Source organism: Punica granatum, chromosome 2 (genome assembly GCF_007655135.1).
Source record: "Punica granatum isolate Tunisia-2019 chromosome 2, ASM765513v2, whole genome shotgun sequence".
Taxonomy (NCBI): Eukaryota; Viridiplantae; Streptophyta; class Magnoliopsida; order Myrtales; family Lythraceae; genus Punica; species Punica granatum.
The window spans coordinates 23745391-23769109 of NC_045128.1; the positions used below are offsets into that span (position 1 = coordinate 23745391).

The 23719-nt window shown below is 40.7% G+C and overlaps 3 protein-coding genes and 2 pseudogenes across 3 annotated transcripts; 4 read left to right on the forward strand and 1 right to left on the reverse strand.

Annotated features, from left to right (window-relative positions):
• The first annotated feature begins 1708 nt into the window (after positions 1 to 1708).
• Positions 1709 to 4676, forward strand: LOC116194425 (annotated as a pseudogene).
• Positions 4677 to 8152: 3476 nt separating this feature from the next.
• LOC116193785 (galactolipase DONGLE, chloroplastic-like) lies at positions 8153 to 9588 on the forward strand. Its single transcript, XM_031522534.1, is given in 2 exon segments — positions 8153 to 8846; positions 8849 to 9588. Coding segments are annotated over 2 exon segments (1434 nt in total).
• Positions 9589 to 11461: 1873 nt separating this feature from the next.
• LOC116194428 lies at positions 11462 to 14570 on the forward strand (annotated as a pseudogene).
• A 2907-nt stretch (positions 14571 to 17477) lies between these two features.
• LOC116194429 (probable aldo-keto reductase 2) lies at positions 17478 to 20511 on the forward strand. The gene is made up of 5 exons (XM_031523239.1): positions 17478 to 17815; positions 18036 to 18233; positions 18515 to 18687; positions 18794 to 18896; positions 19942 to 20511. The coding sequence occupies exons 1-5, from the start codon at positions 17603 to 17605 to the stop codon at positions 20278 to 20280; spliced, it is 1026 nt and encodes a 341-aa protein (XP_031379099.1). The 5' UTR covers positions 17478 to 17602; the 3' UTR covers positions 20281 to 20511.
• A 1170-nt stretch (positions 20512 to 21681) lies between these two features.
• Positions 21682 to 23156, reverse strand: LOC116193786 (xyloglucan galactosyltransferase MUR3-like). Its single transcript, XM_031522535.1, has 3 exons — positions 22901 to 23156; positions 22640 to 22823; positions 21682 to 22045 (listed from the first exon to the last, which is right to left on the reverse strand). The coding sequence occupies exons 1-3, from the start codon at positions 23154 to 23156 to the stop codon at positions 21682 to 21684; spliced, it is 804 nt and encodes a 267-aa protein (XP_031378395.1).
• Between the last annotated feature and the right edge of the window lie 563 nt (positions 23157 to 23719).

Here is a 23719-nt window from a genome sequence, read left to right on the forward strand (position 1 = left end):
TGTGCCATTCTGGGAGAGAGTCTGCACTCCCGCTGGCACATCAACTACAATATGGTTATATCAACTATAATAATATATAAATGCAAGAAAGTGCAATCAGAAGCGCCACAACCACCTTTTTTGAAACTCTTGAACTTGTTATTGAGGGACTATACAATGGGGGTGTGCACGGGTACCAGCTATATTGAGAACCGATCGGAATCTACCTGTTAGGATATGGTCCGGGTAGCTCATATTGAAAATATGGTAGGTTCCGGATATTAAAGTTAGGAATCGGTGAAAATCGATTTCGGTTCCAATTCCTGCCTACAAGGTATTCGGAACCGGTTATTTATTTAAAAAAAGAGAAAAAAGTAAAGTTATTGTCTATTTTAATGAATCAAAACAGAGGCACTTTGTTATGTGGGATCGTATTATGGATGTTTAATTTTATCGATGGATTGATGAGACATATTTTTTGTTGTTGTTGTGGATTAATTTAAATATTTATTGATATTCTATTTGGCATGATTACTGATTATGTATGTGACATTTTCGATTTTATTTAGCCAAAGAAAAAAATTTATAGGTTTCAACTAGGCATTCGAAACCTGTGGTATAATATAAGTTCCGGGTATGTTCCGATTCCAGGATTCAACATGATAGGGTCTGATTTCAAAATTTTGGAACCTGTCCCTTACAGGGTAGGGTTCAGGTATCGTGAAAAATATAAGGTACTCGGAACCGATTTCCCATATTATACAACATTGTAAAGTATGATAAATTACCTAATAAGTTTCGTAGTCATTTCATTTTAGTACGTTATGATCACCTTTTTTTGTACTTTCATCACCTTAACAAATTTAACTAGATGCAAGGCCCGTGCCCACGCACAAGCTAGAATGGTCAGGCATATAAATAAAAACAACGACCACTATTGGAATGGATATATAGATAAGACAATTTCGATTATGACTAAATTTTGTGATCAGCTTTTTGTAAAAATAATAGAGACATTCTTTCTAATCGCCCAATCTTACAGAGTAGTCAATTCAATGAACGAACATTACTCATATCTCTATAATAGAGAAGACTAAGGATAGTTCTTCTCATAATTGTGAAAAATTTCGCTCTCTCAAGTTAAAATTATAGTGCAACCCGATTTGGAAGAATTCCTTGTCCATATGAAAAAAATTTAAAAACTGTAATTCAAATTCATGAGAAGAAAGTGATCAGTACTTCTAATAAAATATTATTAGAATTAAGTGGTCACTTTTTAAGAAGAGATTCGAGTAAAAGGTGAAGAGTCATCGTGCATTTTAAAAGTCTTAATGTTGCAATTTAATAGATTGATCATAAATTTGTCTTTCCATATTTCAATGCATGTCCTTTCGGTATAAATTTACAACCATTGTCTCCAAAAAATACAAATACCCCGGCAACGCGTAGGTCCGAAGACTAGTTTTGTATCGATTCTTCCGTAGCGTTCGACCAAAAACATATACTCGTCAACGCATGTCAGGAATCTAGTCAACTCACAGCTCCTTCGCCAGGTCTTTACGTTTTTATTGGTAGGACGTCAGGTCTCGCGTTTTTTTATTTGGTAGGACGTCAGGCCTTGCGTTGTCTGCCCCTTTTTTTTTTTTTTTTGGTGGTTGACCGTTGTCTGCCGTTTGTTACTGTGGGAGTCTCCCCTTCTGACACTTTATAACCTGCCTGCCTTTCTACTGCTCTTCACTTCAATTACTGCTCCATCCCCACTTTGTGATTGTGAGGTGGTACGTATCCAGAAGAAGAAGCAGACGAAGGACAGAGGAGGGGGCAGAGTCATGGCGGCAGTGAAGAGGATCAAGTTGGGGTCTCAGGGCTTCGAGGTGTCCGCTCAGGGGCTTGGCTGCATGAGCATGTCTGCCTTCTACGGTTCCCCGAAGCCCGAGCCCGACATGATCGACCTCATCCACCACGCCGTCGACAGCGGCATCACCTTCCTCGACACCTCCGATATCTACGGCCCTCATACCAACGAGATTCTCCTCGGCAAGGTGGGCCAGCTCCTATTTCTCCATAAATAAGCTTATTTTATCATGTGGGTTTCTCATACTATCATCCTGTTTCTAGATTCTTGCACTTTCTTGGTCGGAAGAAATGTTGTGTCGATTGATTTCCTTATAAAGGGCCGACCTTTTCGGGCACTCTTCTTGATGGGTCCCCTGTGGCCAGTTTTTGCGTGTTTTTGGTATAACCAACCTTGAATCCTTTGAGCAGGCGTTGAAAGGGATAAGGGACAGAGTCCAATTAGCCACCAAATTTGGGGTTTATTTTGAAGGCGGGAATGGGAACATCCGTGGAGACCCAGCATACGTGAGGGCAGCCTGCGAGGGCAGCTTGAAGCGGCTCGATGTTGATTGTATTGACCTCTACTACCAGCATAGGATCGATACTCGAGTCCCCATCGAAGTGACGGTATAATGAACCTTTTCATTCTATGTTAATTTAGTTGTTTGCCACTAGCTTTCTCGGAGTCATGTGTGCTGGAATTGAAATTGCTGTCATAAGTTTCTGCGCTGTTATATAAGTTAGGCTCTGCTATTGTGTATTGACTCTGTGAAGCTGTTGCAAATTCTGTGCAACTGGCAAGTGTTCTTGCCAGTAAGATATTATTCTGTATCCTGCTTTTATCGGAAGGATAAAATGGTCTATGGTTTAGCTTTTCATTGATAAATTTCTCTCGTGTTCTCGGAGATTGGGGAGTTGAAGAAACTCGTTGAGGAGGGGAAAGTAAAATACATCGGTCTGTCCGAGGCCTCCGCTTCAACTATCAGAAGGGCCCACGCCGTTCATCCAATAACTGCTGTTCAGTTGGAGTGGTCACTGTGGTCGAGAGATGTTGAGGAAGAAATAATTCCCACCTGCAGGTCAGGGCAACCCCCTTGCATTGAAAATTCTGTTCTACCATAAGTAGAATTTTATTTTCTTCGTATTCTATGATGGAACTATATTCCCTTATATTCTATTTCTCAGGGAACTTGGGATCGGGATTGTCTCATACAGTCCTCTGGGACGAGGGTTCTTCTCTGTGGGCCCAAAACTGGTTGAGAACTTGTCGAACGATGATGCCAGAAAGGTCTGTATTATTTGCCTTATTTTAGTGACATGATTTATTAAGCATGAGCGAAAAGATAGTCTTACACTTCTAACGGGCCTGGAGGAAGGCATATCCACAAAAGCTGGCTAACGTGAAGTCCTGCTAAAGTATTTGGTGCACCGTAAAATAAGCTCAAAAGCTTCAGTTAATGGTTCAATTTGAAGATTGGTGCATGGCAATAAGCAAGGACTGTGCACACTGTCTAAGTACAATTTGAATTGAACTTACTAAGCTACTTGAATTTTCTCTGCAAATTTTGCGCCAGTTAATTTTATTATGCTGGAATATTTACCAAAGTAAAATTACATAAATGGAGAATTTACTCGGTGCTTACTTGCCTTTCTTCTATAGCAATTTTGCGATGCTTTCGTGAATAGAAGTATAAGTGATATCAGACAGTGGTCATAAAAATGCTTCTAGTGCCTTAAACTTTGCAAGGTTGGAAAGAACCTTCTCATTCATTCTTCTTTTTATTTTATTTTACTTTTTTTGGCAACTAACTCTAATTGAAGTTTAAGCTGGTATAAATTCACCAGTGTTTGGATTACTGAAAATTTAACATGTCGGAACTGAACTACTACATTTAGAAAGCAGAGTAAGCATCCCAGAGACCGGAATCAAGCAAGTCTTCCACTGTCAGCTAAGTCATTGTGAGGTCATGTGAGAGCTCAAAATAGCCGATGGAAAGGTCTAGCTAGTCAAGTTACTGAGGGCCAGCCAGCTTGAAGTCTTCTTGAATTGAACGCAAGAGTTCGGCCAAAGATTATTAGTTTGTTTCGCTTTGCTTGAGCTTAGTCTTACCCTGCTAGAGCCTGATTTAACTCATCTCATTTTCTAAGTTACTGCTCAAGCTCGAGTTTAGCCGAGTTCAGTTATAAAAGAAAATTTTGAGAAAAGCTGAAGCCTAGAAGATATTTGAATCCAAGCAAAGCTCTGTCCCCAAGTTTTGTGAAGCAAGTTGAACTAAGCACTGGATAATTCTTGCTTCTGGTTTACTATTTGGCTTGAAAATCCATTTGTTTTGCAGAATCTCCCAAGGTTCCAACCTGAGAACTTGGAGTACAACACAAAGATATTCGATAGAGTGAACGAGATAGCACAGAGGAAGGGGTGCACCCCATCACAGCTAGCCCTCGCATGGGTTCACCATCAGGGGGACGACGTGTGCCCCATCCCAGGGACCACCAAGTTAGAGAACCTAAGACAGAATATCGGAGCCCTGTCTGTCAAGCTTATGTTGGAAGAAATGGCAGAGCTGGAGTCCATTGCGACCTCTGAAAAAGTGAAGGGCGAGAGATACCCACCTGATGTTCCCACATGGAAGGATTCTGAGACACCGCCCTTTGTCCTCTTGGAAAGCGGCCTAAGAGGAAATCCGAAATCATGGAAGTGTAAATGGAGACTTGACTCTTAGGTTTGTGAAATCATGGATGTTTTAAGTTAAACTTGCAGGAACATATGCAGGTCGAATGCTGGTTTAGAATTATGTACTGCATGATGATTTTGGTAGGACATAATGTGATGTGGAGAAATGAAGTATGAGTTTACGATATGTTGTAGTCTAGTTACTTGCTAAATGTGCTTATCCAAAGTTTTCTCTATTGGTAAATGTCATAATAAGTGCCGCAATGAAAGAAACTCGGTTTAGAACTGTCATGTTAGAAAACTACCTCTTATTTTGTTAGTAAGTAATGACCTCATTAGCTATTATCGGATCTGTAAACAGCTACTGTTAGACTATCGAACCTATTGTTGAGCCACATTCGACCCACTGACCAGAGTGTGTTGAGGCACTCTTTTACGGAGAAATCTATGAAGTGTGCAGAGGCATTGACCAGAATGTGCTGAGGCACGCTTTTACTGAGGTATTGGAATTTCTGTGTCGAGGCACCAGTTTTTCGTGCTGAGGCACGAATGGCCGAATGAGAGATATCCTCACGATTTCATTTCCGTTTTGGTGCGATTCCGTTTTAACTTCCCAGGTGGTCTTTTAGAGATAAATATTCTATAATATATTTCTTATGGATATTTAAGATATTTATATGATAATATAGATATGGATCTTGTACTCTATATATCGAGATAGTCTTGGAGCACTGGTTAGACGTGATGGTGAAGATCGTGAGAGCTTAGTGTAAGACTTAGTCTCGGTGAGAATAGGTTGGGGTTTGGGTTTGGGAGGTACGAGTGTGACCTTGTTGTAATATCTTTTGTGCGATATAATGGATACTTTTAATTCCACCTAATTATTCGTGTGTCGTTTCTATTTCGGTTTCCTCGTTTCTTCAGTTGGTTGGATGGCCTCCGGGGCTAACAAATAGAATGAAAAATAACATGGATACTCATCAAGATTAAGAATCACAAGAACTTAAACAAGGGATCAGGGCACACAACTTAAAGTCGAACTCTTCTTGCAATATTAATTATAAAATTGAATTTTCCTACCCCTAAAACCTTCCTGACAAATAAGAGGATGTCTGGGTGTTTCTTCTCTCTATCCTAATGACTCCAGGAAGATAAGCGATTTGATACAGTTTCCTCCTTTTCTAAAATCTAAGTATCTCATTTTCTCCCATAATAACCAACAAGGACTAGTTGGCTGTCGGCTATCGTGATCATATAAGAATATCAATCACAGTTTGTCACATATATCGTGAGGTTTTGAGAATTGTTCATTTTACTGTGATTATGTGTTGCGCTGTAATTGAGAACTATAATGACCAGCAATCAATTAATAACTTTTTCTTACCACAGAGGGCAAGTCAATTTCCTCCTATCCCAATCAGAAAACCCAAGACTGGGATTCTTCCTTTGAGAAATCCTCCTCCTAGTTTCCTCTATACTCCTAAGGACCCCCATGATTGCTACGTCAAAAGCATCCTCAAAGTCAGGGAATCCACCATTCCTAGGATTTGCATACACAATCCTAGGAATCATCCCTATCACCTCCTCTCGCATCGCCTCCACTTCAGTGCTCAAGATGCACATCAGCCTCCGACGAATGTTGACTCTCCGGCTCCTCACATCCTCCTCGAGTATAAATACTGAGTACTTGGTGTAGTTACTTGGGAAGTACCATAAATACTGCACGTAAGCTGACCCTAGGAGGAAGAAAACGGGGATGCACCTCTCAAGGACCGAATTGAAGCCCGATCTTCTAGTTCAAGAATCCCCCGGAGGCTGAAGGCTAGAAAAGACCAAAGTTACTTGTAAGTATGGTGAGGAACACAGTCATAAAGTTAGTTTCTACTTATGAGAATAGACCAAAGTTACTTGTAAGTATATTGTTTTTTTTGTTGGCTTAGTGTCTTATCCACATAATTTAATGTTGTATTTTTTGTGATTTTATGAATGACAGGTCAAAAGAAATGCCACAAATGAAGTTAGGGATGGACCAGGCACCAGTAAGCTCAAGGAAGTTGGGGACAAACCAAGCACAAGCAAGCAAAAGAAAGTCACTTCATGCAAAAATATTAGGCAGCTTATGTATAGAGAATTCGAACATGCTTCAAGATGTGTTGGGTTGATCACAGGTCAATCTAGCGTTTGCTATGTACACTTGCTTGGACAACTTGTGAGAATTAGTTACACTGGCAGATATGGAGGCTAGCCCAATAACGTTGTCCAAGGAGTCCAAGGATAGCAGCAACAAGGGATTCAACAGGAAGGGGTTCAACAGGAAGGGATTCAACAACAAGGGGCTTAGTAGCAAGGGGATCATCAGCAAGGGGCTCAGCAGCAAGGGGTTCAGCAACAACCTCAGCTAATTATGAGAACAAGGGCACAAAGACTGTAGGAGCAGCAGCAACAAACACTTGCAGATAAAGGTCCAAACAAGAAGCAAAAAAAGCTTAGATAGTGTTGGTCGTGGTGGTTTTTATCAGTTTTTGGTGGTTGATAGTATGGTGTAGTAGTGATGGTCGTAGATATGGCATGATGTTTGACCATATTTAAGGCTTTTTGTTCATAGTGATGGTGGTAGATATGACATTAAACTTGTGATAATATATTGTTATTTCATTTTTGCCAACTGCAATTTAACTTGATGGATGGATTGTGATGGATTATGAATATCAATATGTAATATGATGCATTTTATGGTCATTTGATGTATTTCAGTTATGCCAACTTTAATTACTATGTAATATGATGCCTTTTGTGGTTACATCGCTTTTGTTATTGTTTTGTGATAGATTTTCAGATTATAAGGAGCAATATGATTAGACAAAGGATGGTGAAGCCTCGTTGCATAAAATGAAGAACATGCAATTTCGTTACTCATTGGTCATGAACATTGTAACATAAATGGTTTGATATCTATGTAATATACGAACACTTGCATCATACTAACTTTTAATTCAGCTACTCGCTTGAGCATGACCACCTAGTGCTCCTAGTGAACCATCAGACTCCTGCATCATATAAATGAAATTGATCACTCACTAAAAACTCAGTTTGCCTCGTGCCACAACCTCGTAATTAATTAACCCAATTAATGTTTGTTTGGTTAATTATTTTAATGTTGTACAGGATAGCCGCAACAAGCAGTCCAACCATTTTGTGAACTTAAGCACCCCCTACCGACCACTTAAAATAATACAAATATTATTCTCCCAAAATAATAAAACATAGCAAAAGCTAAGTAAATTCCTAGTCAATCCTCGCCAAGCATGCCTTTTCCCTTTCTTTAGTGATGATTATTGTCCTCATCAGTAAAACACACTATCTCCCCCTCTTCCTCCTCTTTTTTTTTCTTTTTTTTTTGGATTACAATAGGAGACTTGTGACCTAATATAAGGAAATGAAAATGAAATCTAAATAAAGGAGCACAGGTAGTCCCACTGATGAGAATCGAATCTAGAACCTTTAGGTTATCAGGTGAGAGTATTAGCCATTGCACTACACCTCCTTTCTCCCCCCTCTTCCTCCTTTCCTGATTATATATATCCAATTATTTCTTCCCCCACTCTCTTCCTCCATGCACGCCCTCTCCCTCCCCCCTTTTCTCTCTCTCTCTCTCTCTCTCTAATGGCCTCCTCTGCAGTTCACAGCTGCATCAATGTCTCAAACACAAACAATCTGGGTTTGGCCACATTCGGCGGAGGGGACATTAATCATAAGCCCTGGTCTCATTCGAAGAGGCAGCTCCTAAATATGCCAAAGAGAAGTACTTGTTATGGTAGCATAAGGCATCAAATAGTTGTCTCTTCTCTATCAGCAACTTCAGTGTCAACTGCTACCACTTGTGCTTCTACTACTACTTCTTCCATGGAGGCAACAACGTCGACGACGATGACTTTTTCGTCGAATTATTGTTTGCCCCTCCTTTGGAGAGAGATCCAAGGGTGTGACAACTGGGAGGATCTCTTGGATCCCTTGCACCCTCTTCTAAGGGATGAGATCATCCGATACGGGGAGTTCGTGATGGCATGCTACGAGGCCTTCGATCTTAATCCTGGCTTGAGGTGGTACCTGAACTGCAAGTTCGGAAAGAAGAGCCTGTTCCAGGAAGTAGGCCTCGGGGGCTTGGGCTACAAGGTCACCAAGTACATCTACGCCACCCCTGACGTGAACATCCTGATCCAGAACGGGGACTCGTGCACGGGCCAGTGGATCGGGTACGTCGCTGTGTCAACAGATGAGGCGGTCAGAAGACTTGGGAGGAGGGATGTGGTGATCACCTTCCGGGGAACCGTCACAAACCCCGAGTGGATCGCTAACCTGTGAGCTCCCTCACGCCTGCCCGGCTCGACCCCCATAACCCCCGGCCGGATGTCAAGGTTGAGTCGGGGTTCCTAAGCTTGTACATCGGGGATGAGAGTGCCTGCAAGTTCGGGGTCAGGAGCTGCCGGGAACAGCTCTTGTCCGAGGTGTCGCGTCTACTGAGCAAGTACAAAGGTGAGAGCATGAGCATAACCCTTGCAGGCCACAGCATGGGGAGCTCATTGGCTCTTCTCCTGGCTTACGACATCTCGGAGCTTGGGTTGAATCGAAGCAACCCCGTCAATCCAACAATCCTGGATGATCATAGAGTACCCATCACGGTTTTTTCCTTTGGGGGACCGAGAGTGGGAAACTTCACCTTCAAGGAGAGGTGTGAGGAATTGGGAATCAAGGTATTGAGGATCGTTAACATCAATGACCCGATCACGAAGCTTCCTGGGGTCTTGTTCAATGAGAACTTTAGGGTTTTGGGTGGGAGATACGAGTTCCCATGGAGTTGTTCATGTTATGCCCATGTCGGCATCGAACTTGCCGTAGAGTTCTTCAGTGTCCAAAACCCTTCTTGTGTTCATGACCTAGAGACCTATATAAGCCTACTCAAATCTCCGAAGACGACTGAGATCCAAAGAGCTGAGAATATCATGCCGACTGTTGATTTACTGCAAAAAGTTCGAGACTTCCTCTCAGTGCCCAAAACTTCAACAACATGCTCCCATGGAGGAACGCAGCAGTCAAAATGACGAACTTGATCCAGTTACAATCTCAGAGGACGTAAGTACACCAGAAATTATTAAGGTGGATTTCTTAACATTATTACGGCTCCAAGTGGATTAAAAAGAATACAGATACGAAAACTTGTGATCTTATATGTAGAGAAACACGAGATCTTCGACTTTTGTAAATATATTTTCCCGGTTGGAGTTTTTTCAGTGTGGTGACGTATCTCATCTTATAATATGTAAAATCCTCAAGTGTTGATGATTATGATGACGGGCAAGCATTCTTTGTAGTAACTATAAAAATATGATTCAAGAATTATTCCTCAGTCTTTTTTACCTCTTATATGCGTTCAGAACTCAGTAAAGCATCTGTCAATATTTTGGAAACATAATACCATGGACTGTGTCTAATTAGTGATTAACTACCCCGTGATCAGATTAGTTTCAAGAGCTTAAGAAATTCATCAGCTCCAAATAGGGAAAGTATCATTTAATCAATGGAGGATATAATTTGCAAGAAACTTATAAATATATATATATATAGACACACATATATGTATATGTCTTCAGGTGAAAAGTTAACGAAAGATTAAGAATCAAAAGTTTTTTTCCCCTTTATTATATTAGATTTTCCTTTTATTAAATAAGATTTCTTTTTCACTCCCTACTGTGCAAGGAGAGTGCCCGAAATGATACATGCCATAAGAATGCATCTAGAACTACCCGAGTGCCATTCTGGGAGGGAGTCTGCACTCCCGCTCGCACATCAACTATAATATGATTAATATCAGCTATAATAATATATAAAAGCAAGAAAATAGAAGCTCTTTCGTTTGTTGCTAAATTTCGTGACCAGCTTTTTGTAAAAATAATAGAAGCCTTCTTTCTAATCGCTCAATCTTAGAGGGTGGTCAATTTAATGAATCAACATTACTCATATCTCTATAACCGAGAAGACTAAGGACAGATTCTTCCCATAATCGTGAAAAATTTCTCCCACTCTCAAGTTAAAATTATAGTGCAACATGATTAGAAAGAATTCCTTGTCAATATGAAAAAAATTAAAAAACTATGATTCAAATTTGTGAGAACAAAGTGATGAGTGTTTCAAGTAAAATGTTATGTCACTTTCTAAGGAGAGACCCAAGCAAAATGTGAAGAACCATTATGCATTTTGGAAGACCTAATATTGCAATTTAATAGATTTATCATAAATTCGTCTTTTCATATTCCAATGCATCTCATTTCTATTTCAAAAGGTGAGGTAGTATCACATTATTATGTCACTTGTCGTGTTACTATTGGTGGTCCCACAAAAGGTATCGTGAGGAGAACCCCTCTCTGTCCTATGAGGTCAGCTTTAAGTATCTGTATATGTAGTAATTTAAAGTACTCTCAACGAGAGCCTCCTATCCATTTGTTGAGAAGCTTCATTGTAAGCATTCTCTGTAAATAAGGAGTTAAGAGTTTACTGTGCTTTCACATTTTCCATTGACTTCTCTAATTTTTACCCTAATCTTTTCATTTCTCTAGAAAGCACTTCCAATAACATCATTAATGAATTTTGAATTTCCTAAAAAAAATATTGAACAAATTTACAATCTACGTCTTCCAACAAGACAAGTACCCGCGCAAAAGACTAGTTTTATATAAATAGATTCTTCCGTAGCGCTCAACCAAAAACATTTATTCGTCAACGCATGTCAGGAATCCAGTAATTCACAGCTCCTTCGTCAGGTCTTACGTTTTTTTTCCGGTAGGACGTCAGCTCTTGCGTTGTCTGCCCTTTTTTTTTTAGTGGTTGAACGTTGTCTGCCGTTACTGTTGGAGTCTCCTCTTCTGACACTTTATAACCTGCCTGCCTTACTACTGCTCTTCACTTCAATCGCTGCTCCTTCCCCACTTTGTGATTGTGAGGGGGTACGTATCCAGAAGAAGAAGAAGCAGCAGAGGAAGGACAGAGGAGGGGGCAGAGCCATGGCGGCAGTGAAGAGGATCAAGTTGGGGTCTCAGGGCTTCGAGGTGTCCGCTCAGGGGCTTGGCTGCATGAGCATGTCTGCCTTCTACGGGTCCCCGAAGCCCGAGCCCGAGATGATCGCCCTCATCCACCACGCCGTCGACAGCAGCATCACCTTCCTTGACACCTCCAATGTCTACGGCCCTCACACCAATGAGATTCTCCTCCGCAAGGTGGGCCAGCTCCTATTTCTCAATCACGTAAAACAAATAAATATCGACAAAGATTAATCAGATCACGTCCATCCATAAAACTAAAGGATTATGTGGTTTTCTTTAAGATTATATAATAGACAAAGTAAGTACGCAATTAAAAGATTATGTAGCTATTTAACAAAAAAAAGATAATGTAATTCCTCTTCGTAGACAAAGCAAATAAGTCGGATTATGTGGCTACTACATCGCACATAGAGAATTATGTAAATATAAAATATTTTTTTTATAAAAAAATTAGGTCTCGGGTACTGGTTTTGTGGATATCTTGTATGTTATAACCGAAATTCGAACCTATTTTCACCGATTTCTTAAATTACTACCCGAATTATATCCTATTTTCAATTGGAATTATCCGGACCCTACCTAACGGGTAGGCTCTAACCAGTTCCGAATATACCCGATATCCATATAGACCCTTGCGTGTTTCTAGTTTCTTGCACTTTCATTGTCGGAAGAAATGTTGTATCGATTGATTTCCTTAAAAAGGCCCGACCTTTTCGGGCACTTTTCTTGATGGGTCCCCAGTGGCCAGTTTTTGCATGTTTTCGGTATAACCAACCTTGAATCATTTGAGCAGGCGTTGAAGGGGATAAGGGACAGAGTCCAATTAGCTACCAAATTTGGGGCTTATTTTGAAGGCGGGAAGATGCACATCTGTGGAGACCCCACCTACGTGAGGGCAGCCTGCGAGGGCAGCTTGAAGCTGCTTGATGTCGAATGTATTGACCTCTACTACCAGCACAAGATCGATACTCTAGTCCCCATCGAAGTGACGGTACGATGACCCTTTTCATTCCATGTTAATTTAGTAGTTTGCCACTAGCTTTCTTGGAATTCCTCATCATGTGTGCTGGAATTGAAATTGCTGTCATTAGTTTCTGCGCTGTTATATAAGTTGGGCTCTGCTATTGTGTATTGACTCCGTGAAGTCGTTGCAAATTCTGTGCAACTGGCAAAAGTGTTCTTGCCAGTAAGATATTATTCTGTATCCTGCTTTTATCAGAAGGGCCCACGCCGTTCATCCAAAAACTGCTGTTCAGCTGGAGTGGTCACTGTGGTCGAGAGATGTTGAGGAAGAAATAATTCTCACCTGCAGGTGAGGGCAACCCCCTTGCATTGAAAATTCTGTTCTACCATAAGGAGAATTTTATTTTCCTTGTATTCTATGATGGAACTATATTCCCTCATATTCTATTTCTCAGGGAACTTGGGATCGGGATTGTATCATACAGTCCTCTGGGGCGAGGGTTCTTCTCTGTAGGCCCAAAACTGGTTGAGAACTCGTTGAGCGATGATGCCAGAAAGGTCCGTATTATTTGCCTTAGTTTTGTGACATGATTTATTAAGCATGAGCGAAGAGATAGTCTTACACTTCTAACGGGCCTGGAGGAAGGCATATCCACAAAACCTGCCTAATGTGAAGTCCTGGTGAAGTATTTGGTGCACCGTAAAATAAGCTCAAAAGCTTCAGTTAATGGTTCAATTTGAAGATTGGTGCATGGCAATAAACAAGGACTGTGCACACTAAGTACAATTTGAATTGAACTTATTAAGCTATTTGAATTTTCTCTGCAGTAAATTTTGCGCCAGTTAATTTTATTATGCTGGAATATTAACAAAAGTAAAATTTCATAAATGGAGAATTTACTCAGTGCTTACTTGACTTTCTTCTATTGCAATTTTGCAATGCTTTCGTGAATAGAAGCATAAGTGATATCAAACAGTGGTCATAAAAATGCTTCTAGTGCCTTACACTTTGCAAGGTTGGAAAAAACCTTCTTACTTTTTGGGGCAACTAACTCTAATAGAAGTATAACATGTCGGAACTGAACCACTACATTTAGAAAGCAGAGTAAGGGTCCAAGAGATTGGAATCAAGTAAATTTTCCACTGTCAGCTAAGTCATTGTGGGGTCATGTGAGAGCTCAAAATAGCCGATGGAAAGGTCTAGCTAGTCAAGTTACTGAGGGCCAGCCAGCTTGAAGTCTAGTTGAATTCAACTCAAGAGTTCGGCCAAAGATTATTAGTTGGTTTAGCTGTGCTCAAGCTCGAGTTTAGCGGAGTTCAGTTATAAAAGAAAATTTTGAGAAAAGCTGAAGCCTAGAAGATATTCGAATCCAGAGCTTCGGATCCAGGCAAAGCTCTGTCCCCAAGTTTTGTGAAGCAAGTTGAACTTAGCACTGCATAATTCTTGCTTCTGGTTTACTATTTAGCTTGAAAATCCGATTGTTTTGCAGCATCTCCCAAGGTTCCAAACCGAGAACTTGGAGCACAATAAAAAGTTATTCGATAGAGTGAACGACATCGCACAGAGGAAGGGATGCACTTCATCACAGCTAGCCCTCTCGTGGGTCCACCACCTGGGGGATGACGTGTGCCCCATCCCGGGGACCACCGAGATAGACAACCTTAAACAGAACATCGCTGCCCTGTCCGTCAAACTTACATCAGAAGAAATGGCAGAGCTTGAGTCCATTGCAGCATCTGATAACGTGAAGGGTGAAAGGTACATGTCCGATTTTGCCACATGGAAAAATTCTGAGACGCCGCCCCTGTCCTCATGGATAACTGCCTAAGAAGAGATCATTGATCTGTACCGGGCTGACTCAACTATCAAGTTTGTGAAATCACAATGCGTAATTGTGTGCTGGTTTAGAATAATGTTGTCAAATAATGCAATATGAAGATATAGGAGTTACTGGCACGGAATGAAATACTAGTCAAGCTACTTTCTAAATGTGCTAATCCAAGTTATTTACTGCTACATATGACATAATATGTGCAGTAATGATCGGATGCTCATTCAAGAACTGTCTAATGTGAAACTACACCTCAAATTGCCAACAACTTCTTTACCAATGGACAGATATGCAGGGAGCTACTATTAGAATATCGAACGTTCTGTCTAGCCACAGAATTCTCAGAAATAAAACGGAAGCTTGTCTGAGTAAAAAATTCACAATAACTTAAACAGGATCATGGAACATAGCTACAAATTAATAGTTGGTTACCATCACGTGATATTGTATGACTGCCGATCCCAGTTTCCCATTTGGTCATATTGTGTGTATGGCTTTGTGCGCAGTGATAATTTTTTCTTTTTTCTTAATGGGGTGTAGATTTCGCCCAATTAAACTGCCGGTCCCATGCACCTTTTGCGACACAATGAACCGGTAAAATGGGTGGTTAAGTCTGGTAGGGAGTCTCAAGGGAAATTGAACTGGGATCATGTGGATACTAGAAGCCCTCCTTAGTACTCCGTCAATCCCCTTGAAGTTGTGAGTTGTGATAACTTATTCCATTGCGATAGGATAACATTACATTTTGATTGAGGACGACTATTAATTAACTGGTTATTCTTCATACTATGGAAGGCAAATCAAACTTCCTATTATCCCAATAAAAGAAAAAAAAATCCAACTCCTATTATCCCCGGTCTCATGCATCTCTTGCGACACAATGAATTGGTAAACTAGGCGGTTAAGTCTGGCAGGTGGCCTCATGGGAAATTGAACTTGGGATCATGTGGATACTGAAAGTCCTCCTTATTACAAGGCCAATCCCTTGAAGTTGTGAGCAATTATAACTTATTACATTGTCATAGTGATAACATTATATTGTGATTGAGGACTATAACTATTAATTGACCGGTGATTCTTCATACTATGGAAGGCAAATCAAACTTCCAATTATCCCAATAAAAAAAAACAACTCCTATTATACCCCGGTCTCATGCACCTCCTGCGACATAATGAACCAATAAACTAGGCGGTTAAGTCTGGCAAGTGGCTACAAGGGAAATTGAACTCGGGATCATGTGGATATTGGAAGTCGTCCTTATTACTAGGCTAATCCCTTTGAAGTTATGAGCAGTGATAACTTATTACATTGTGATTGTGATAACGTTACATTGTGATTAAGGACTACGACTATTAATTAACTAATGATTCTTCATACTATGGAAGGCAAATCAAACTTCTGATTATCCCAATAAAAACATAAAAACAACTCATATTATCCCCGGTCTCGTGCACCTCCTGCGACACAATGAACAAGTAAACTGGGCGGTTAAGTCTGGCGGATGACTTCAAGGGAAATTGAACTCAAGATCATTTGGATACTAGAAGTCCTCTCTATTACTCGACCAATCCTCTTAAAATTGTGAGCAGTGATAACTTATGACATTATGATAATAATAACGTTTTTTTGTGATTGAGGAGTACAACTATTAATTAGCTGATGATTCTTCATGCTATGGAAGGCAAATCAAACTTCCTATTATCCCAAAATAAAAAAAGAAGAAGAAAAAACCTAACTCCTAATCCTCTCTTTAGAAAGTCCTAATTGCCTCCACAAGTTATGGTTGAGGATGTGATATGCAATTCGGAGATTTAGGGGCGGAAGTGAAAAGGTAATCAAAGATTAAGAATTGAAGTTTTTTCATTTTTTTCCCTTTTTATATTAGATTTTTTTTCACTCCCTACTACGTAAGGAGTGTGGCCGTAATGATACATGCCATAAAAATTCGTCTAGAACTACCACAGTGCCATTTTGGGAGAGAGTCTGCACTCCTGCTGGCACATCAACTACAATATGATTATATCAACTATAATAATATATAAAAGCAAGAAAGTGCAATCAGAAGCGCCACAACCACCTTTTTGGAAACTCTTGAACTCGTAATTGAGGGACTATACAACATTGTAAAGTATGATAAATTACCTAATAAGTTTCGTAGTCATTTTAATTTAGTACGTTATGATCACCTTTTTTTGTACTTTCATCACCTTAACAAATTGTCACGATGGAAAGACCCAATTAATTTAACTAGATGCAAGGCCCGTGCACACGCACGAGCTAGAATCGTCGGGCATATAAATAAAAACAACGACAACTATTGGAATGGATATATAGATAAGACAATTTCATTAGTGACTAAATTTTGTGTTTAGCTCTTCGTAAAGATAATAGAAACGTTCTTTCTAATTGCCCAATCTTGCAGAGTAGTCAATTCAATGAACGAACATTACTCGTATCTCTATAATAGAGAAGACTAAGGACAGTTCTTCCCATAACTGTGAAAAATCTCGTCCTCTCAAGTTAAAATTATAGTGCAACCCGATTAGGAAGAATTCCTTGTCAATATGAAAAAAATTAAAAACTGTAATTCAAATTCATGAGAAAAAAGTGATCAGCGTTTCTAGTAAAATATTATCAGAATTAAGTTGTCATTTTTAAAAAAGAGACTTGAGTAAAATATGAAGAATCATTATGCATTTTGAAAGCCTTAATGTTACAATTTAATAGATTGATCATAAATTCGTCTTTTCATATTTCAATGCATGTCATTTCGGTATAAATTTACAACCATTGCCTCCAGAAATACAAATACCCCGGCAACGCGTAGGTCCGAAGACTAGTTTTGTATCGACTCTTCCCTAGCGTTCGACCAAAAACATATACTCGTCAACGCATGTCAGGAATCTAGTCAACTCACAGCTCCTTCGTCAGGTCTTTACGTTTTTATTGGTAGGACGTCAGGTCTCGCGTTTTTTTATTTGGTAGGACGTCAGGCCTTGCGTTGTCTGCCCTTTTTTTTTTTTTTTGGTGGTTGAGCGTTGTCTGCCGTTTGTTACTGTGGGAGTCTCCCCTTCTGACACTTTATAACCTGCCTGCCTTTCTACTGCTCTTCACTTCAATTACTGCTCCGTCCCCACTTTGTGATTGTGAGGTGGTACGTATCCAGAAGAAGAAGAAGAAGAAGAAGAAGAAGCAGACGAAGGACAGAGGAGGGGGCAGAGTCATGGCGGCAGTGAAGACGATCAAGTTGGGGTCTCAGGGCTTCGAGGTGTCCGCTCAGGGGCTTGGCTGCATGAGCATGTCTGCCTTCTACGGGTCCCCGAAGCCCGAGCCCGACATGATCGCCCTCATCCACCACGCTGTCAACAGCGGCATCACCTTCCTCGACACCTCCGATATCTACGGCCCTCACACCAACGAGATTCTCCTCGGCAAGGTGGGCCAGCTCCTATTTCTCAATAAATAAGCTCATTTTATTGTGGTTTTCTCAGACTATCATCCTGTTTCTAGATTCTTGCACTTTCTTGGTCGGAAGAAATGTTGTGTCGATTGATTTCCTTAAAAAGGGCCGACCTTTCGGGCTCTTTTCTTGATGGGTCCCCAGTGGCCAGTTTTTGCGTGTTTTTGGTATAACCAACCTTGAATCCTTTGAGCAGGCGTTGAAGGGGATAAGGGACAGAGTCCAATTAGCCACCAAATTTGGGGTTTATTTTGAAGGCGGGAAGGGGAACATCCGTGGAGACCCAGCCTACGTGAGGGCAGCCTGCGAGGGCAGCTTGAAGCGGCTCGATGTTGATTGTATTGACCTCTACTACCAGCACAGGATCGATACTCGAGTCCCCATCGAAGTGACGGTATAATGACCCTTTTCATTCCATGTTAATTTAGTTGTTTGCCACTAGCTTTCTCGGAGTCATGTGTGCTGGAATTGAAATTGGTGTCATTAGTTTCTGCGCTGTTATATAAGTTAGGCTCTGCTATTGTGTATTGACTCTGTGAAGTTGTTGCAAATTCTGTGCAACTGCCAAAAGTGTTCTTGCCGGTAAGATATTATTCTGTATCCTGCTTTTATCGGAAGGATAAAATGGTCCATGGTTTAGCTTTTCATTGATAAATTTCTCTCGTGTTCTCGGAGATTGGGGAGTTGAAGAAACTCGTTGAGGAGGGGAAAGTGAAATACATCGGTCTGTCTGAGGCCTCTGCTTCAACTATCAGAAGGGCCCACGCCGTTCATCCAATAACTGCTGTTCAGTTGGAGTGGTCACTGTGGTCGAGAGATGTTGAGGAAGAAATAATTCCCACCTGCAGGTGAGGGCAACCCCCTTGCATTGAAAATTATGTTCTACCATAAGTAGAATTTTATTTTCTTTGTATTCTATGATGGTCCTATATTCCCTTATATTCTATTTCTCAGGGAACTTGGGATCGGGATTGTCTCATACAGTCCTCTGGGACGAGGGTTCTTCTCTGTGGGCCCAAAACTGGTTGAGAACTTGTCGAACGATGATGCCAGAAAGGTCCGTATTATTTGCCTTAGTTTGTGACATGATTTATTAAGCATGAGCGAAAAGAGCGTCTCACACTTCTAACGGGCCTGGAGGAAGGCATATCCACAAAAGCTGCCTAACGTGAAGTCCTGCTAAAGTATTTGGTGCACCGTAAAATAAGCTCAAAAGCTTCAGTTAATGGTTCAATTTGAAGATTGGTGGATGGCAATTATTAAGGACTGTGCACACTGTCTAAGTACAATTTGAATTGAACTTATTAAGCTACTTGAATTTTCTCTGCAAATTTTGCGCCAGTTAATTTGATTATGCTGGAATATTTACCAATGTAAAATTACATAAATGGAGAATTTACTCAGTGCTTACTTGCCTTTCTTCTATAGCAATTTTGCGATGCTTTTGTGAATAGAAGTATAAGTGAAATCAGACGGTGGTCATAAAAATGCTTCTAGTGCCTTAAACTTTGCAAGGTTGGAAAGAACCTTCTCATCCGTTCTTCTTTTTATTTTATTTTACTTTTTTTGGCGACTAACTCTAATTGAAGTTTTGCTGGTATAAATTCACTAGTGGTTGGATTACTGAAAATTAACTTGTCGGAACTGAACTAAAACATTTAGAAAGCAGAGTAAGCGTCCAAGAGACTGGAATCAAGCAATTCTTCCACTGTCAGCTAAGTCATTGTGAGGTCATGTGAGAGCTCAAAATAGCCAATGGAAAGGTCTAGCTAGTCAAGTTACTGAGGGCCAGCCAGCTTGAAGTCTACTTGAATTCAACTCAAGAGTTTGGCCAAAGATTATTAGTTGGTTTTGCTATGCTTGAGCTTGGTCTTACCCTGCTAGACCCTGATTTAACTCATCTCATTTTCTAAGTTACTGCTCAAGCTTGAGTTTAGCGGAGTTCAGTTATAAAAGAAAATTTTGAGAAATGCTGAAGGCTAGAAGATATTCGAATCCAACCAAAGCTCTGTCCCCAAGTTTTGTGAAGCAATTTGAGCTTAGCACTGGATAATTCTTGCTTCTGGTTTACTATTTAGCTTGAAAATCCATTTGTTTTGCAGAATCTCCCAAGGTTCCAACCCGAGAACTTGGAGTACAACACAAAGATATTCGATAGAGTGAACGAGATAGCTCAGAGGAAGGGGTGCACCCCATCACAGCTAGCCCTCGCATGGGTTCATCATCAGGGGGACGACGTGTGCCCCATCCCAGGGACCACCAAGTTAGAGAACCTAAGACAGAATATCGGAGCCCTGTCTGTCAAACTTACGTTGGAAGAAATGGCAGAGCTGCAGTCCATTGCGACCTCTGAAAAAGTGAAGGGCGAGAGATACACACCTGATGTTCCCACATGGAAGGATTCTGAGACACCGCCCCTGTCCTCTTGGAAAGCGGCCTAAGAGGAAATCCGAAATCATGGAAGTGTACATGGAGACTTGGCTCTTAGGTTTGTGAAATCATGGATGTTTTAAGTTAAACTTGCAGGAACATATGCAGGTCGAATGCTGGTTTAGAATAATGTACAGCATGATGCTTTTGGTATGACATAATGTGAGGAGAAATGAAGTACGAGTTTACGATATGTTGTAGTCTAGTTACTTGCTAAATGTGCTTATCCAAAGTTTTCTCTATTGGTAAGTATGTCATAATTAGTGCCGCAATGAAAGAAACTCGGTTTAGAACTGTCATGTTAAAAAACTACCCCTTATTTTGTTAATAAGTAATGACCTCTTTAGCTATTATCAGATATGTAAACAACTACTGTTAGAATATTGAACCTATTGTCGAGCCACATTCGACCCACTGACCAGAGTGTGCTGAGGCACTCTTTTACGGAGAAATATATGAAGTGTGCTGAGGCATTGACCAGAATGTGCTGAGGCACGCTTTTACTGAGGCATCAGAATTTCGGTGTCGAGGCACCAGTTTTTTGTGCTGAGGACGAATGGTCGAATGAGAGATATCCTCACGATTTCATTTCTATTTTGGTGTGATTCCGTTTTAACTTCCTAGGTGGTCTTTTAGAGATAAATATTCTATGATATATTTCTTAGGGATATGTAAGATATTTATCTGATACTATAGATATGGATCTTGTACTCTATACATCGAGATAGATAGTCTTGGAGTACTGGTTAGACGTGATGGTAAAGATCGTGAGAGAACTTAGTGTAAGACTTAGTCTCGGTGAGAATAGGTTGGGGTTTGGGTTTGGGAGGTACGAGCGTGATCTTGTTGTAATATCTTTTGTGTGATCTAATGAATCCTTTTAATTCCACCTAATTATTCGTGTGTCGTTTCTATTTCGATTTTCTCGTTTCTTCAGTTGGTTGGATGGTCTCCAGGGCTAACAAATAGAATGAAAAATAACATGGATAGGATACTCATGAAGGTTAAGAATCACAAGAACTTAAACAAGGGATCAGGGCACACAACTTGAAGTCGAACTCTTCTTGCAATATTAATTATAAAATTGAATTTTCCTACCCCTAAAACCTTCCTGACAAAATAAGAGGATGTCTGGGTGTTTCTTCTCTCTATCCTAATGACTCCAAGAAGATAAACGATTTGATACAATTTCTTCCTTTTCTAAAATCTATCTCATTTTCTCCCATAATAACCAACAACGACTAGTTGGTTGTTGGCTGTCGTGATCATATAGTAATATCAATCACAGTTTGTCACATCGATCGTGAGATTGTGAGAATTGTTCATTTTACTGTGATTATGTGTTGCGCTGTAATTGAAAACTATAATGACCAGCAATCAATAAATAACTTTTTCTTACCACGGAGGGCAAGTCAATTTCCTCCTATCCCAATCAGAAAACTCAAGACTGGGATCCTTCCTTTCAGAAATCCTCCTCCTAGTTCCTCTATCCTCCTAGGGACCCCCTTGATTGCTACGTCAAAAGCATCCTCAAAGTCAGGCAATCCACCATTCCTAGGATTTGCATACACAATCCTAGGAATCATCCCTATCACCTCCTCTCGCATCGCCTCCACTTCAATGCTCAAGATGCACATCAGCCTCCGACGAATGTTAACTCTCCGGCTCCTCACATCCTCCTCGGGTATAAATACTGAGTACTTGGTGTAGTTACTTGGGAAGTAACATAAATACTGCACATAAGCTGACCCTGGGTGGAAGAAAACGGGGATGCACCTGGCAAGGACCGAATCGAAGCCTGATCTCCTAGTTCAAGAGTCCCCCGGAGGCTGAAGGCAGAAGACCGAGTTCTGGAAAACCCTAATAATCTCCACAGGGTCATTGCATTTGTTATTTTCCCCTGAACGGCATGCCAGTAGAAAGCAAGTGTCAGTACTTCTTAATTTTGAGACTTGGGCATATTGCTTGATGAGATCCGGACCTTATCGACTCTTTTGACTTGGGTTGGGGGCCCCCACGAAGGAGAACAAGCACTTCCTTTTTCTCTTCTGCATTTTCTCTAGCCATCGGGAGACCTCGAGGGTGGTCTAGGGGTGAAAATGAGTCGGATATGGTATTGCGAACTCGTTCCTCCATGAACTTGACTCGATTGACAACAATGTCATGTTCTTCAATTCAGGGAGGTTCATGAAGTTGTTTCCCCACTCAGAATCATTGCCGATACCTCTCCTATAATCCTATGAGATCCTACAACCAACGACGAAATGGTCACGTCCCCACATTCTCTTCCGCTCTGGTCTTGCGCTAACCCATTGGGCCAACTCGCAAGACAAGGCATCCCTCACCGATACATTGTATCCCCAAAGATGCCTGCCAATATCGAGGCCCGCGTAGAATGGAATGTAAATGGCTGAGGCCAAGGAAGAGTCATTTGGAAGGCACCCGTGTTGCTTCATCCGGGCTTCGAATATGGGCTCGAGGAAGAACTGGCACGTGGAGTACCAACTACCATTGGAGAGGATCTCTCTTGGGCTGTCAAACTTGGGCCCGAAGCCTGAGTTTGACACAAACCAGCACACATTACACCACCTTGTAATGGCTCGGTAGTCTTTGAGAAGGTCATCGTTGAACCGGTGGGGTAGATTGCGAACATAGATTTATCAACCCGAACAAGGATCCACACTACTCCTCTCATCGGTTGCAGTTGGGACGCAGGAATGAGCTGGAAGTTCGTGGTGGCTATGAATAGAGAGAAGACCGCACTCTTGGCCCCACCAGAGGCAAAGAAATGGAGGTTAAGGACTATGTAGCAAAAGAGGAAGGACAAGACGAAGATGGACAAATATTGGTCATAGCCCTTCTTTCTGAAATTGGGTTTCTTCTCCATCTAAATCCCAAGAGAAGGACAAAACATCACAAGAAAACCTAAGTACACATAAACAATACAGAGAGAGACGAAGAGTTGAGTTTCAACTTTTGGACAAGGAGGGATAGAAATTTGAGGCTCTTAACGAAAGATTTGGTGTCTGTTCAAAGGACTTTGGTTGTACATGACATATATTAGTTGTCAACATGGCAACTTACTTGGGGAAAATTACGTAGAAGTAAATCTAATATTCCAATATCTGTACATATTTGTTAAATGTGCCAAATACACTTATGTATTTAACATTTAGTATTTGATTTTTCCATGTGAGGGTGCTTGAAACTCAAGTAAAGAAGAAACTTTATTTGGAGAGATTTGATAGTTGCTAATTCCTCTTTTGGAAGAAAATTTGCATAATAGTCATATGGTGCAAGAAATATATTTATTTATTAATTTTTTATCATGGCATTTGGAAACCTAATTTAGCTTGTTTGGAGTATGTGGGTTATGGAGGAGAAGATTATGGTTTGTATAGAAGCTTTCATAACCCTCCAATTCCATAACCCTCCATAACCCTCAATCCA

Excerpts from the sequence above, each read along its gene's own strand:
- LOC116194429 (XM_031523239.1), top strand. The coding sequence starts at position 17,603 with ATGGCGGCAGTGAAGACGATCAAGTTGGGGTCTCAGGGCTTCGAGGTG. Across the intron at positions 18,234-18,514 it reads GAGTCCCCATCGAAGTGACG|ATTGGGGAGTTGAAGAAACT; the intron begins GTATAATGACCC and ends GTGTTCTCGGAG. Across the intron at positions 18,688-18,793 it reads GAAATAATTCCCACCTGCAG|GGAACTTGGGATCGGGATTG; the intron begins GTGAGGGCAACC and ends TCTATTTCTCAG.
- LOC116193786 (XM_031522535.1), bottom strand. The coding sequence starts at position 23,156 with ATGGAGAAGAAACCCAATTTCAGAAAGAAGGGCTATGACCAATATTTG. Across the intron at positions 22,824-22,900 it reads GTTCGCAATCTACCCCACCG|GCTTCGGGCCCAAGTTTGAC; the intron begins GTTCAACGATGA and ends TGTCAAACTCAG. Across the intron at positions 22,046-22,639 it reads GCGGGCCTCGATATTGGCAG|GTGCATCCCCGTTTTCTTCC; the intron begins GCATCTTTGGGG and ends GGTCCTTGCCAG.